Source organism: Ochlerotatus camptorhynchus, unplaced genomic scaffold (assembly GCF_037179485.1).
Source record: "Ochlerotatus camptorhynchus isolate MF236.1 unplaced genomic scaffold, CSIRO-AGI_Acam_v1.1 ptg000312l, whole genome shotgun sequence".
NCBI classification, from domain to species: Eukaryota; Metazoa; Arthropoda; class Insecta; order Diptera; family Culicidae; genus Ochlerotatus; species Ochlerotatus camptorhynchus.
This window is the reverse complement of record NW_027040800.1, coordinates 2,115,226-2,128,047: the sequence shown is the minus strand read 5'-3', so window position 1 is coordinate 2,128,047 and position 12,822 is coordinate 2,115,226. Positions and strand designations below refer to the sequence as shown.

The 12,822-nt window shown below is 38.9% G+C and overlaps 1 protein-coding gene across 4 annotated transcripts in view; it reads right to left on the bottom strand.

The window, feature by feature from the left end:
* The window catches only part of LOC135707424 (uncharacterized), a 505,282-nt gene that overhangs the window by 35,356 nt on the left and 457,104 nt on the right, over positions 1–12,822 (bottom strand). For all 4 annotated transcript variants that reach the window (XM_065229240.1, XM_065229243.1, XM_065229242.1 and 1 more), the window contains 2 exons: positions 2,900–3,015; positions 2,605–2,832 (listed from right to left, as the gene is read on the bottom strand). In XM_065229240.1, the coding sequence (XP_065085312.1) occupies positions 2,605–2,832; positions 2,900–3,015 (344 nt within the window). The remainder of the gene's footprint in view (positions 1–2,604; positions 2,833–2,899; positions 3,016–12,822) is intronic.

The window sequence follows — 12,822 nt, the reverse complement described above, 5'->3', positions numbered from 1 at the left end:
AAGTTGTATTTCTGCTCTGAAGATCTACGAACTGCCCTGAAGTTCAATAAATTTCTCAGTAGATCTCCGAACTTCTCTAAAGTTTTGTAAATTTCTTGGACTTCCATAAAATTCTGAAGGTTATACGTTCTGAAGTTCTAAAAACATCTCTTAAGGTCTAAGGATTTCTCTGAAGTTCTTCAGATCTATCTGTTTCCAACTTCCATGGAGTTATGCAGAATATTGGAATAATAAATGTCTCTGAAGATCTGCAAAATTCATTGAAGATCTACAGATTTCTCTTAATATCTACTCTTCTGAAGTTCTGCAAATACCGTTAAAGTTCTGTAAAGTTGTCTGATGCTCCGAAGTTTTATTCTCAAGACCTATTACCTTGAGACTCTTTAAATTTCTCAGTTGATCTGCAAACTTGTCTGAAGTTTTGTAAACTCCTCTGTACGGTCTCGGGCTACCCTGAAAATCTGAAAATTTCGCTGAAGATCTTCTAAATTACCTAAAGTTCTCCAAATTTATCTGAAACTAATTGAGCTTCATTAAAGTTTAAAATGTTTCTCTGAAGATCTACAAATTTTCCTTAAATCGTATGAATACTTTATTTAAAATCGCTGAACTTCCCTGAAGTTCCACTGAAGATTAATTAAAATTTCTGAGATTCTAAAAATGTATTAAATAATCACACTTTCTTGAAGGTCTTCAAATTTATCTGAAGATCTATGACCATTCTTGTTATTCTTTCAGAAATTCTGTACATTTTTTCAAAGTTCTACAGTTTTGTTCTGATGGTCGACGAACTTTTCTGATGTTCAATAATTTTTCAGTAGATCTCTAAACTTCTGTGAAATTCTTTACTTTTCACTGTAGATTTTTGGACTTGTCTGAAGTTCTGCGAATTTCCCTGGAGATTTGCAAAACTCCCCTTAAAGTTTTATAAATTGATCTGAAAATACCTAAGCTTATGAAGTGCTTTGAGTGTGTTGGTTTATTTCCTTAAATTCCGTTATGATTGCTTATCTGTTGACAGATACGCGTAAACGGCGCCGGTGGTGTAGTGGTAAGCGTGATTACCTCTCACCCCAGAAGGCCTGGGTTCAATCCCAGTCGGCGCCGCCGGGATGTTCTGAGGCATAACATCTCTGATCACGCCTTCCTTCGGATGGGAAGTAAAGCCGTTGGTCCCCGGTTCATGAGTTGATGGGTCGATAGGTAGGGTCCAGGTGTGGGAGCTGCCTTCCTGGCACGTCGGTAGCATTGGTGCTCAGCACGGAAAACAAGATCGACGGAAAAAACAAACCAAAGGAAAAAAAAAAAAAGACAGATACGCGTATTGCGTCTACTACTTTCAGACTTCAACAGTGCCAAGTACTCAACACCACTTGGCGTATTTGGCACTGATGAAGTCTGCAAGTAGAAGACGAAATACGCGTATCTGTCAAAAGATAAGCAATCATAACGGAATTTAAAGGAAATAAACCAACACACTCAAAGCTCTTCATAAAGAATTCCGTTAAGAGGTTCGACAAATTTAAAAGATTTACTTTAGCTTGCTTGAAGTTTTTGAAATTTGTTTCTTTCTGACATTGTGAATTTTTCTGAATTTCTGCAAATTTCTTTTAATTTCTGTAAAATTTTCTGAAGTTATAGTTGAAGATCTACGAACTACCCTGAAGTTCAACAAATTTCTCCGTAAATCTCCGAACCTCTCTGAAGCTCTTAAAATTTCTTAGTAGGCTCTCAGACCTGCCGTTTGGCATGCTTATTATTATATAATACATTATATAAACACTGTTTAGTTGAGCATGCCATGATCAAAGCCATTACGACATCTTTCTGCCAATCACACTGGCTATTTTACTGAATGAGTCGAATGAAAATTAAACACAAACCTATTTCGTTCGACAAATCAAACAACAAATCTAATCATCATGTCGAAAAAGTGTGACAAAATTATCGAACAGTCCGCTCGAATCAGACCAACAAATCAGATAGTCTAAACGTATCTTTAGAAGCGTTAGGGATCTTGGTAACTTTCTGTACACACTTAAATTTTGTTGCTGAGATTCCAACAGCCGAGTAGTTTTGCAATTTATTTTACTGTGAGATTCAGCTAACAAATTAGATTTTGGCGGAGATCTCAGCTAACAGATATTTTGCAGATATATCAGCAAAAGTAAATGCTGAGGTAATCGGTTGCTGGAGATTTGACCGAACTAGGTTGAGTGTGTAAGGTATGTGAATATTCATTTGATATTGGATTAGTTATTTTACATTTCTTATTCTCAATAAATAAGCATTAACCACTCTGTTAGACACCATTAATCCAACAAAGACAACCGATTCTGGTCTTGCCTCTCTCTCTCTCTCTCTCTATTCATACGACCCGTTATGTTTCCACCTTTCCGCCTCGCTAGAAAGGAGTTAATGCAAAAATCAAAATCTCGATAAAATGTATACAATTTGGTGTGGTAGTAAAACGCAATGCTGCATAAAACCAACGAAGCCACGTTCGGTAATTCGGACCGATCGTGTGGAACGAAACAAAAAAAACAGAGTAGAGTAGAGTCCAACAAAGCAAAGCACAACAAGATCGCAACCCGGTGTACTTACGTTGGCCAGGTCCTCGGACCCGCTGCTCATCTCGGCGGACACCTTGCTCAGCAGCCGGGCAAAGGTGACCTTCTTCTCCAGCTTGGGATCGGATATCTGACGCACCATTGAGGACACGGACAGCGAATGCTCGGAGAAGGTGGTTTCCTTAAGGTCCGACTCGGACTCGGCATGGTGGACCTTCAGCCGGTTTTCGGACAGCTGGATCAGCTCGCCGAGACTGACTTGCTGTTGTTTTCACAGGGAAGAATCAAACTGGGATCATTTGCGGATTAATCGATTTGATGGTACTAACCTTAGCTGCGGCATTCGGAGCTGGCGATACCAACTGCTGCAGTATCTGTTTCTTCTCGTTGACGTTCTTCTTCGTGGGGGTGGAATTGTTTCGCTTCTTCCTCGGCGATGGAGTTCCTGTAATGTCAAGATTCCATTAAAACCTTCACCCTAGACTAACTTCGATGAAAAGATAGAGTATTAAAGTATGAAAACGAAATGAAAAGTTATTAAAGATTGGTTCTAAGTAGGTTTAGAAAAGCTCACTAAAGCATGCCACTAATAGAGCGAGAGATAGAGCGGGAGAGCGACCGTTTGTCACTTTCCGACTGTTGTTGGAGAAAACTAAGACATCGATTGTTTGCTCTAGAATTACAGTACAGGGTAGTTTCGAGTATGTGTATGTGTGTGTGAAGCTGACAGGTCTGCGCTAGACCGAGTGTATCATTCTAGTTCCAGGTCTCCAGATTCGTCTCGGGGAAGATTGCAACCTACTGCTAATTGGGTCAAGCTAGTTCAAACTAAAAAAAAATAATGAAAAAATGAAAATCATTCCTGTGAAAGTGGGCGTGTCATTCGGAAAACATAATCAACGCAAGAGCTCAACGGCATTCGGCTGTGTGTCGTTATGCTGAGTGCATGAGTAAATGAATCAAAACCGAAGAAGAAATGGTACAAATGGTGAGAAAAGTGCATTTTTGCCTACCAGCAGCCACGTTAAATTTTGTAATTGTACAGACAAATTGCTTTCGTTTGTTCATTGTAGGGAATTGATTGTTGTTGGATTGCATCCTAGATTAATGATGAAGTACTTTTTTTTTAATTTTCACTGTGGGATGGTGGGGTTATACTGTCAGCTGTTTCACTACTGGTGGATTGATGAGGTTTGGAGGAGATGTATCTACCAATTGGACATCGACATTGCGGGATTTCAGAAGCAGTTTGGGGGAGGGTGACGAATAAGCGGTTTGATTGCTAGTTCAGGGCGACACTTTTGGTGTTTGTCGGAGACATCTAACCGAGTGGGCATTCACGAAAAGATGTTTTGACTGCTTTCCGGGTCCATAAACTCATGAATGGTCTCGAATCGTTTGTTCCACACGAAGATTTCCGTAAATGTTATTAGTGTGAATTATACAGTGGGACGATATTTAAAAAAAGTGGAACATGCCCATTTACGACGAAACTATTCAGTGTAGCATTACGATGTCTTCTAGAATGTTTTTTTTTAATTTTTTGTGTACTTTATTTGAGAAGTTAAATTTTTCGATTAAGGGGGATATACACTCAGATAAAAAATAACTTTCTTTATGTCTTGTTAAAATTGAGGAACATCTGTGTAAACATTGTAGATGAAGTCACTTTAAGATTTTTTCTCGAACACGACAATTTTTTATCTCTCAAATGGACAAAGTTATAGGGTGGAAATGGAGTACAAACGGTACCCATGTTACAATTCATGCTGAACATTAAGAACAGAAGCTGATTATTGGTTGATTTAAGGTGTACAAAGCTGATTAACAACAGGCTGAATATATAGGTGATCAGTAGTGCATGAAGCGAATTGTATCCCCATAAGCCAACCTCAATAAATTAGCTGATCTAAAGATTGAACAAGCCCTATTTAAGCTTAACACAACTCCACAAATCAGCAATGCGTTACACTTATTTTGATAGCTTGATTTGTTAAATGTCGTCAGTGTCTGTGTCACTCGTTGCATGTCCGGCATTTTATTTCTTCTAAATTCACTGCCTACCTTTCTAATTAAAAGCAGTGGCAGCAGTAGATACAAGGAAAAGGAGATTTTTTTAGGAATAGCTCCAGGTGGATGTGGGCTGCGACGACGTCGGAAGTATTAACATCTGTATTCCTGTGTTTTGTCTGTTATATTGCACTGAAGTTTCAGATCGCATTCCAAAACTATTACTCAACGTGCTTCAAGTTAATGATCATACCTTTTGCCACACATATGCTTAAATGGTCCAGTAGGTATGGTTGACGCCTGGGAATCAGCGACTGCCGGTTCGATTCTCGAAATGCATAGGTAATGTTTAGACTAATATTAACAATATTAATATGTAATTCCAAATAGTCAACAACAAGTTAAAGCAGGTTCAGGTAAATGCATAAGATATGAAGCGGTCTTCCATTATTATTTTTGAAATAAAACTAATAGGCTGAACAAGGGTTGGAAAAGACTGTTATTTAATGCTTTTAAAAGCTTATAATGAATATTATGGTTAAGCTTTTGGCTGATTAAAATAACCAGATTTAGATGTTTAAAAGCCGAACAAAGGTTAACGTGGTTTATGTGCAGCAATTATTTAATCTAAGGCTAAATTAAAATCGATTATACAACACTTGTTAAGCATCAAATTGTTACCTGGGTAGTACCATAGAGGTAACTCTAAGACTAATAGGTCCCGAAGAAACGTGCTCAACTTTTCGGCTCAGCTCTGGTACTCGCTTCAGTCCCAAGCTAGTAGATTCACCCCTCGAAACATAGGAAAATCCACTAACCCCTCATTTTATCTGTCAAACTTTCATAGCGAATCAAAACAAACAGAGTGTAGCACTAGAATTTTGACTAGAATGGGGTACGTTAATCGATTTGCTTGGGACCAATAGGCTAGTCAAGTAGTGAACCAATTTAAAATCGTTAGCTTCCACCGGTTGGTAGTACCCCCTTAAAACCGGTTTGTACCATAACTTTCTTGTTTCAATTTTCCAATTTTTTCAACGTTCTACAAAGTTGTAAGTGCTTGCAATGTACATTTTTGCTGAAAGAAGCAAATCGCTATCTCTTCGTTTAAGGATTTACATCCGCTGTTATAATTTTTTAACACATTCTTTAAGGGGGTTTATCTTGCAGCCTAGTAGGTATTAGCAACTAAATTCAACGTAATTTCGTTCAGCAATTACAATTCATTGGGACAATTGGGACCAAACACTGATTGTACGGCAATTTGAAGAGATAACTTCCTGATGTCTTTGAAGAAGTTGTTAACCCGAGTAGCACACTTTCATCACAATAAGTTACAGCAACTTGTTTATGACTGAAATAAGTCGTATATAAGTTTCTACAATTGATTTATGACAAGCGTGCTACTAGGGAAGTAGATAGTTGGCCACCTTTTGGGAAGAGACAGTTTCCGGTAGGACATAATACTGGTCCTGTGGAACATCCGGAACATCCGTAAAAGAGATCTATTAATAAAACTGATCCTAGAACTCCGCGGTTTTTTAGAAACCACTCGTAAACATCTTATCAGAATGAATCCGGAGTTTTGTTCGGAATATGGACTCTGGAGACTTCGGGATGGTTCACTGCAAGATCTGGAACATCCGTAAAAGTGGTCAATTCGTGAAACTGATCCTAGAGCTCCGTATTTTTTTTTTCAAAACCTCTCATAAACGTTGTATCAGAAAGAATTCGGAGTTGTGGTCAGAATATGGACCCTGAGGACCACTTACACATCGACTGAAAGATCCGGACCATCCTTAAAAGTGGTCAATTCATGAAACTGATCCTAGGGCTCTGCGGTTTTTTTTCGAAACCACTTATAGACGTCTTATCACAATAAATTCGAAGAAATGACCAGCAAATGGACCCTGAGGACTACGGGATGGTTCACTTAAAGTTCCGGAACATCCGTAAAAGTGGTAAATTCGTGAGACTGATCCTAGAACTCCACGATTTTTTTTAGAAACTACTCATAGACGTTTTATCACAATAAAATCGTAGTTTTGACCAGAAAATTTATTCTGGGGACCCCGGAATGGTTCACAAAAGGTCCGGAACATCCATTAAAGTGATAAAAGTTACCATGAAATTGATCCTAGAGCTGCGCGGTTTTTTGAAACCACTCATAAACTAATATGAATAATAACTCAGGCTATTAGATTTGATGAATTAAAACTATAAATATTAAAGATAGTCCTTCGTTAATTTGCAACTCCAAAGAAAGATCTCCAAGAAGTTATAAGAAAGAAAACCAAGAAATCCGAGGAATAAATTTCAAAAATTCCGTTAAAAGCGCTTAGAAGTTATTAAATTCTTAAATACCACCTAGAAATTATCCATCATAATAAATAGAAAAAGTTAGTAAGAGTTCTGAGATCAGTTTTCTTGAACTATCCATTTTAACGGATGTTCCGGATATTCCGGAGGACCATCCAATGGACATGGAGTCCATTTTCCAGTCACAGTTTATTCTGATGAGACGTCTATTATGTTCCAGAGGAGCATTCATGGTCTCTAGGGTCTATTTTCCGATCATAACTCGGAATTCATAATTATAAGGCGTGTATGAGAGTTTTCGGAAAAAATACGGAGTTGACCACTTGTACGAATGTTCCGGATCTTCCGGAGGGCCATCCACTGTACAATGGTCCCGAAGCCGGATTTAGGAAGACAAAAATGTTTGCGCCAAAGCCTTCAGTTTTTGATATATAGTGTCTTCGGGAAAGTTTCTTCATATTTTTTGGCCGATATTTTTTGCAAGTGAAATTAGGGTGCGCTGGTTACAAGGGTAAATTTTCTGGTCATAACTCCAAATTCATTCTGATAAGACGCCAACGAGTGGTTTTGAAAAAAAAACCGGACCTGTACGCTCAGTTTCAAGAACTGAGCAATTTAATGGATGTTCCGGATCTTCCTAGTGAACCATCTCGTGGTCTCAAGGGTCCATTTTCCGATCACAACTCCAGTTTTATTCTGCTGAGACGACTATGAGTGATTTCGAAAAATCAGTCGAGCTCTGGATCAGTTTCATGAATTTACCTCTTTTAGGGAAGATTTGGATCCTCTGGAGAGCCAATTCGTGGAATGAATGATCGATTTTCCGATCACAAATCCGAATTCATATTGATAAGATGTCAATGTTTCATGAATTGACCACTTTTACGGATGTTCCGGATCTTTCGATCGATGAGTAAGTGATCCCCAGGGTCCATCTTCCGATCACAACTCCGAATTCTTTCTATATTCTGGTCACATTCTGGTTTCAACAAATCCACGGAGCTCTAGGATCAGTTTCATGAATTTACCACTTTTACATAGTGTTCCGGATCTTTCGGTGGATCATCCTGTAATCCCCTGCGTCCATATTCCGGTCACAACTCCGAATTCATTCTGATAAAACGTCTACGAGTCGTTTCGGAAAATTCGCGGAGCTCTAGGATCAGTTTCATGAATTGACCACTTTTACGGATGTTTCGGATCTTCCGAAGGACCAGACTTCTGACTTCCGGATGCAAAATTGTCCCAAAAGGAGGTTATCTATCTTGTTAATAACTTTTCAGAAGACACCAGGAACTTATGTCTTCAAATTACCCTACAATAAGTGTTTGTCCCCAATTAGCTCTAATCCCATATGCTACGTGTATTCGTTAATGCCGGTTCCTATTGTGCGGTCCCTGTTAACCGTACTGTAGGAATCTTGACTGTAGTATTCTCCATCTAAGTCCGAGTAGTGGTGAATTATGAGTAATATTTGTATTTTTGGTAAGCAAAGCAAATGAATAGGATCGTTCCGTTTCCCATACATTTTCTCAAACAAAATATAAAATTCTCCCGCAAATCGAGATTATAACCAAATTCGTTAAAATTTTGCCCACTTGTTGGAGACCTGAATAAACATCGAAAGAGCAGTTGGTTACCCACTCTAATGTAAATACTTGGAAAAATTGTCATGAAAACAGCAATGATTTCCTTGATTAACTCTCTTTGAAATATAACTTGATTGGTTGCACATTGGGGGTACACGACGTTAGGCATACGGTCGTTAGGCATACGGACGTTAGGCATACGGGCGTAAGGCATAATGTACGATAGGCATAATGGACGTTGGGCATAATGGGCGTTAGGCATAATCTACCCGATGAATTCCAGAAGGATGATAATGGAAACTGTCTATTGATTACTGACTTAGGTGACAATAATGAAAGAGCCTTAATTTTTGGAACTCATGAAAACTTGCGACGTCTTGGATCGGCAAAGTATTGGGTTACAGATGGTACGTTTACCACAGTTCCTTGTTTGTTTCGGCCACTCGTCACTGTTCATGGAAGTATCGCTCCCTCACATCAGCAGACGGTTCCGCTAGTTTTAATTCTGATGACAACAAAAACAGAATCGTTGTATTGAAAAGTATTGCAGGAAATCCTGGAAGTAGCAGGTATGTTTTTTGTTATTGAATGAAAAACCACAGAATTCACCATTCTGCATTTCATGAGCTGTTCTTTGGCATCGTATTTTACTCAACCTTAGCTGTTTTTTTGTTATTGAATGAAAAATCACAGATTTCACAATTCTTTTGTTCATGAGCTGTTCTTTGAGGAAAACCTTTTCTTCTTTGACAATTGCAATAAGTGTGTAAGAAATTATTACAACAAATGTGTGATTTTTTTTATTTCTAGGTGCGATTGATTTCAAGATATGCTATGCTGAGTTTTCATCGCCCGATTACTTAACCACTATCGCTACCAATCTTGGATCTAAGTAAATATGTAGCTACGTCACTGATGATATGATAAATAATGGATTCCAAACTGTGCTTATTACATAAACTATGCTTGTTTAACTTGTACCATTTTTTTTCAACGCTTAGCCTAATTTAAGCATTGTTTACCATGCTCGAAACAGGTTTCTAGAGTTGCACAGCAGCAAGGTATTTTATGCCTAACGTCTATTATGCCTAACGTCCGTATGCCTAAAGTCCGTATGCCTAACGTCCGTATGCCTAAAGTCCGTATGCCTAACGTATTTATGCCTAATGGGGTACACTCCTGGATACGGCAGGGCTCGATTCACGGTCTAGTCTAGGAAGCTAGAAGCTTCTTATGAAGATAAGAAGCTTCCTTTAGAAACATCCAGAAGAAGTGTCTTAATAAGCTTCTAAAATAATATTTTAAAGAAGATCCTAAAAGAAGCTTCTAAAGAAACTTCTTAAGAAGATGCTGAGAGAAGATTCTTAAGAAGATCCTAAAAGAAACTTCTTAAGAAGATCCTACACTGAAACAAAATCCATTGGTAAAAACACTATATTGATGGTTTAAATTAAATACTCCCACCAATAGATTTTTGCAGAAACGAAATTAATTTAATTTGACTATTTCTTCTATCAAAACTTCTATGCCGTTTGAGTAAGCATAGTAGTTTTGACAGAATGGTAGTAAATTTGATTATATTTATAGTCAACTTTACTGAAATTATGGTAGATTTAACGGCATTAAGCGTAGTTATACTGAAAATAAGTGTTTTCTGCAAAATAATATTCCTAACTATGGTCTTTGTTTAAGTGTAATAGAAGCTTCTTTAGAAGATCCTAAAAAAAGCTTCTTAAGAAGATCCTAAAAGCAGCTTCTTTTGGAAGCTCATTCTGGATGGTTGCTGGATGGTAAATCCGAGTAGCTAAGCATCTTTCCTTCATTTAAAGTCGGTCTCTGTTCCGCAATGTAGTGCCAATCACCGACGTACATCGATTGCCATCCATTGATGGCAATCGAATGTGCAGGAAGGCAGCTTCCACACCTGCGTAGGATATCGCACCCATTCAACCAACACATGGGCCGGGTCCAACGGATTTACTTCTCTTCAGAAGGAAGACGTGACCAGATATTTTTATGCTTCAGAAAAATCCCACCGACCTCGGCTGGGATTGAACCCAGACCCATTGGGGTGAGAAAGCAGTCACGCTTACCAGAGTAGCTAAACAGTAAAAGAGTAATTCTCGCGCAACACGAGAAAATGGCCTATCATTGTTGATCGAATCTCTTCATCGATTTTCTCTTTCGCGAATAGCCCGACTGCAAATGCATTTTCCATTGAGTGTTGTCAAGCTACAGTCTCTACACGTCATCTCCTATCCAGAAATACCCATATTGTAGGGTATTTGACAGTTTTTCTCGAACCGATGGCCGCCATCTTGGATTCCAAAATGACGTCTGGCATCGATTTTCAGCTTCTACATGTCATCCCCTTTCCGAAACTATCCATATTGTAGAAATGACGTCTGGCATCGATTTCCAGCCTCTACATGTCATCACCTTTCTGGAAATACCCATATTGTTTACCAGTTTTTATTGAACTGATGGCCGCCATCTTGGATTTCAAAATGACGTCATGCATCGATTTCCGGACTCTGAACTACCCATATTGTAGGGTATTTGACAGTTTTTCTTGAATCGATGACCGCCATATTGGATTTTAAAATTGCTTCCAAAATCGATTTACAGCCTTTCTACACGTTATCCCTATTCCGTTTCGTGTCTTCGCATTGCACAGCAACATCTCATATGGACAAGCTTTCCAAAAATAACATATTAAGGAAGTTCATGTGCACACTAGCGCCGCGTAGTGAGAGAGTCCTCAAATAATATGACAACCATCCGAAAGGACTTGGTCACCTGAATAACTTTGCTGAAGACAGCAACGTTCTATATGGCCAGGTTCTCGGGATACAGTTTATATAGGAACTTCACATGCACACTAGCGCTGCGTAGTGAGAGAGTTCTGAACTAATATGGCCACCATCCGAAAGGCCTTGGTCACTTGAACAACTGTGCTGAAGACAGTAACTTTTTATATGGCCAGGATCATGAAATATTCTATGTTGGACCTAAGATCCATATATTATAACGCCCGACATAAGTATGTAACATAAAAGTGAAGCGCTTCTAGCGGCGAATCCAATGACACAGGCTTGTTGGTCTATCCCAGTACAACATATTTGTTGAAGACAGTATACCTTTATATATTGAAACAAATGAGATAATCCACCACAGCCCCTATTAGTGCAAATCCCATAAGCTGTGGATATCCTTATTCGCGGATAGCCCGGCAATAAGGATCCGGCAACAAGGGATACCGGCAATAAGGAATCCGGCAATAAGGATTCCTGACTGTATTAGAGTTGGAGCTGTTTAAACCGCTACGTCATCTGAGATATATTACAAGTAAGCTGTTGTTCCGCCTACTGTTGGAATTTTCAGTGTCAGCTGACTGACTCCGCAGGGAACTTTTAAGATACTTTAAAGCTGCTAAGAACTTCCGCTGGGAACATGTTCGGAACTTTGTTGTGGCCTTGTGCTTAGGGACAGGGAAAATCGTCAAGCAACGATGAAGCTGTCAACCATCACTTTCAATTGAAAGTCATGCTGTCTTCTCTTCGAGCAGATCCCCGTCAACATCAACAGAACCACTTTCGAGCAGTTTTCATGCTGTTTGTTTTGGCTTGACTTCGTGTTCATTTCCTCTTTCAATGTCAAATGAACTTACTTTCGCATTGAAGCGGAGGTGTTCGATCCAAATTCGCGCAGTTTTTATGACTTTTGTTGATTGTTCACTTGGTTCATTTAAGCGTATACGCATAGATCTGTGCACGTGGAAGTCAAATTTATCATTGTCGGGTGTCAATATGGGTATTTTTTTAATCGGGGTGACGTCTAGAGGATGAAAATCGATATCCGACGCCATTTAGAAATCGAAGATGGCAGCTTCCGATTTTCGAAACAGTGGAATACAGTCAAATACACATCTAGAGGATGAAAATTGATATGCGACGCCATTTAGAAATCCATGATGGCGGCTTCAGATTTCAGATTAAGTGGGAAATACTGTCAAATATCCATCAATAAAGGTATGTATGGAATCAGGATGGCGTCTAGAGGCTGGAAATCGATATCCGACGCCATTTTGAAATCCAATATGGTGGCTTCCTATTTCAGAAAAAATGGGAAATGCTGATGCCGTCCCATCAATATGAGTATTTTTGGAATCGGGGTGACGTCTGGAGATTGGAAATCAATATCCGACGCCATTTTGAAATCCATGATCATGCTTGGCATACTCAGTTTTGCTCACAAACTGCTCATTTGCTAATAATTTTGCACAGAATTGACGAAACATAGTTCTGTTTGAAGCAGTCGATAGAATAGAGTTT